Source organism: Pteropus vampyrus, unplaced genomic scaffold, assembly GCF_000151845.1.
Source record: "Pteropus vampyrus isolate Shadow unplaced genomic scaffold, Pvam_2.0 Scaffold3854, whole genome shotgun sequence".
NCBI lineage: Eukaryota > Metazoa > Chordata > Mammalia > Chiroptera > Pteropodidae > Pteropus > Pteropus vampyrus.
In genome coordinates this window covers 3,772-4,333 of record NW_011892635.1, presented here as the reverse complement: position 1 = coordinate 4,333, position 562 = coordinate 3,772, and the positions used below count along the sequence as shown (strand labels likewise).

At 63.9% G+C, this 562-nt stretch overlaps 1 protein-coding gene across 1 annotated transcript in view; it reads right to left on the bottom strand.

The window, feature by feature from the left end:
• The window catches only part of LOC105310459 (40S ribosomal protein S21-like), a gene marked incomplete at its 3' end in the record, with an annotated part of 1,651 nt that extends 1,095 nt beyond the window's left edge, over positions 1-556 (bottom strand). Inside the window, exon 1 of the mRNA XM_023526739.1 lies at positions 468-556. Coding sequence (XP_023382507.1) covers positions 468-517 — 50 coding nt within the window. The remainder of the gene's footprint in view (positions 1-467) is intronic.
• Between the last annotated feature and the right edge of the window lie 6 nt (positions 557-562).

The window sequence follows — 562 nt, the reverse complement described above, 5'->3', positions numbered from 1 at the left end:
GGCTATCTGGAGCCTTTAAGCACCCTTCCCACCCCCAGAAAGGGACAAACAGCACGCTCCAGCCACAGGCTCAAATCTATTACACCAACGGTAGGCCCCTGGGGAGCCAAGCCCGGGACACTCACCATCCTGCGAATGGCCCCGCAGATAGCGTAGGTTTTAAACTGGCCGTTAAACCTGCCTGTCACCTTGTCAACCTGTCAGTCAAAAATGAGGATCACAAGATAGCATTTAAGCGCCTACAGCTCTAAGTCGGGTTTGGGGCTCAACCGCTCAGGCCGGCCAGACCTCGCTCCCCAGAGAGAGGCCCTCCCACCGCCGAGCTCACCTCGGCCACGTTCATCTGGATGGACGCGTGGTCCTTGGCGCCGATGATGCGGTTGCTGGCGGAGCTGCGAGGCAGGGGACGCAGTGAGCGGGGAGGGGAGCTGAGGGAGGGGCGCAGTGGGGGCGGGGGCGGCGCTCACCATTTCCGCGGCACGTACAGGTCCACGAACTCGCCGGCGTCGTTCTGCATGTCGACGGCGCGCCTACGGGACCCCGCGCGGCGCCGTGAGGCCGG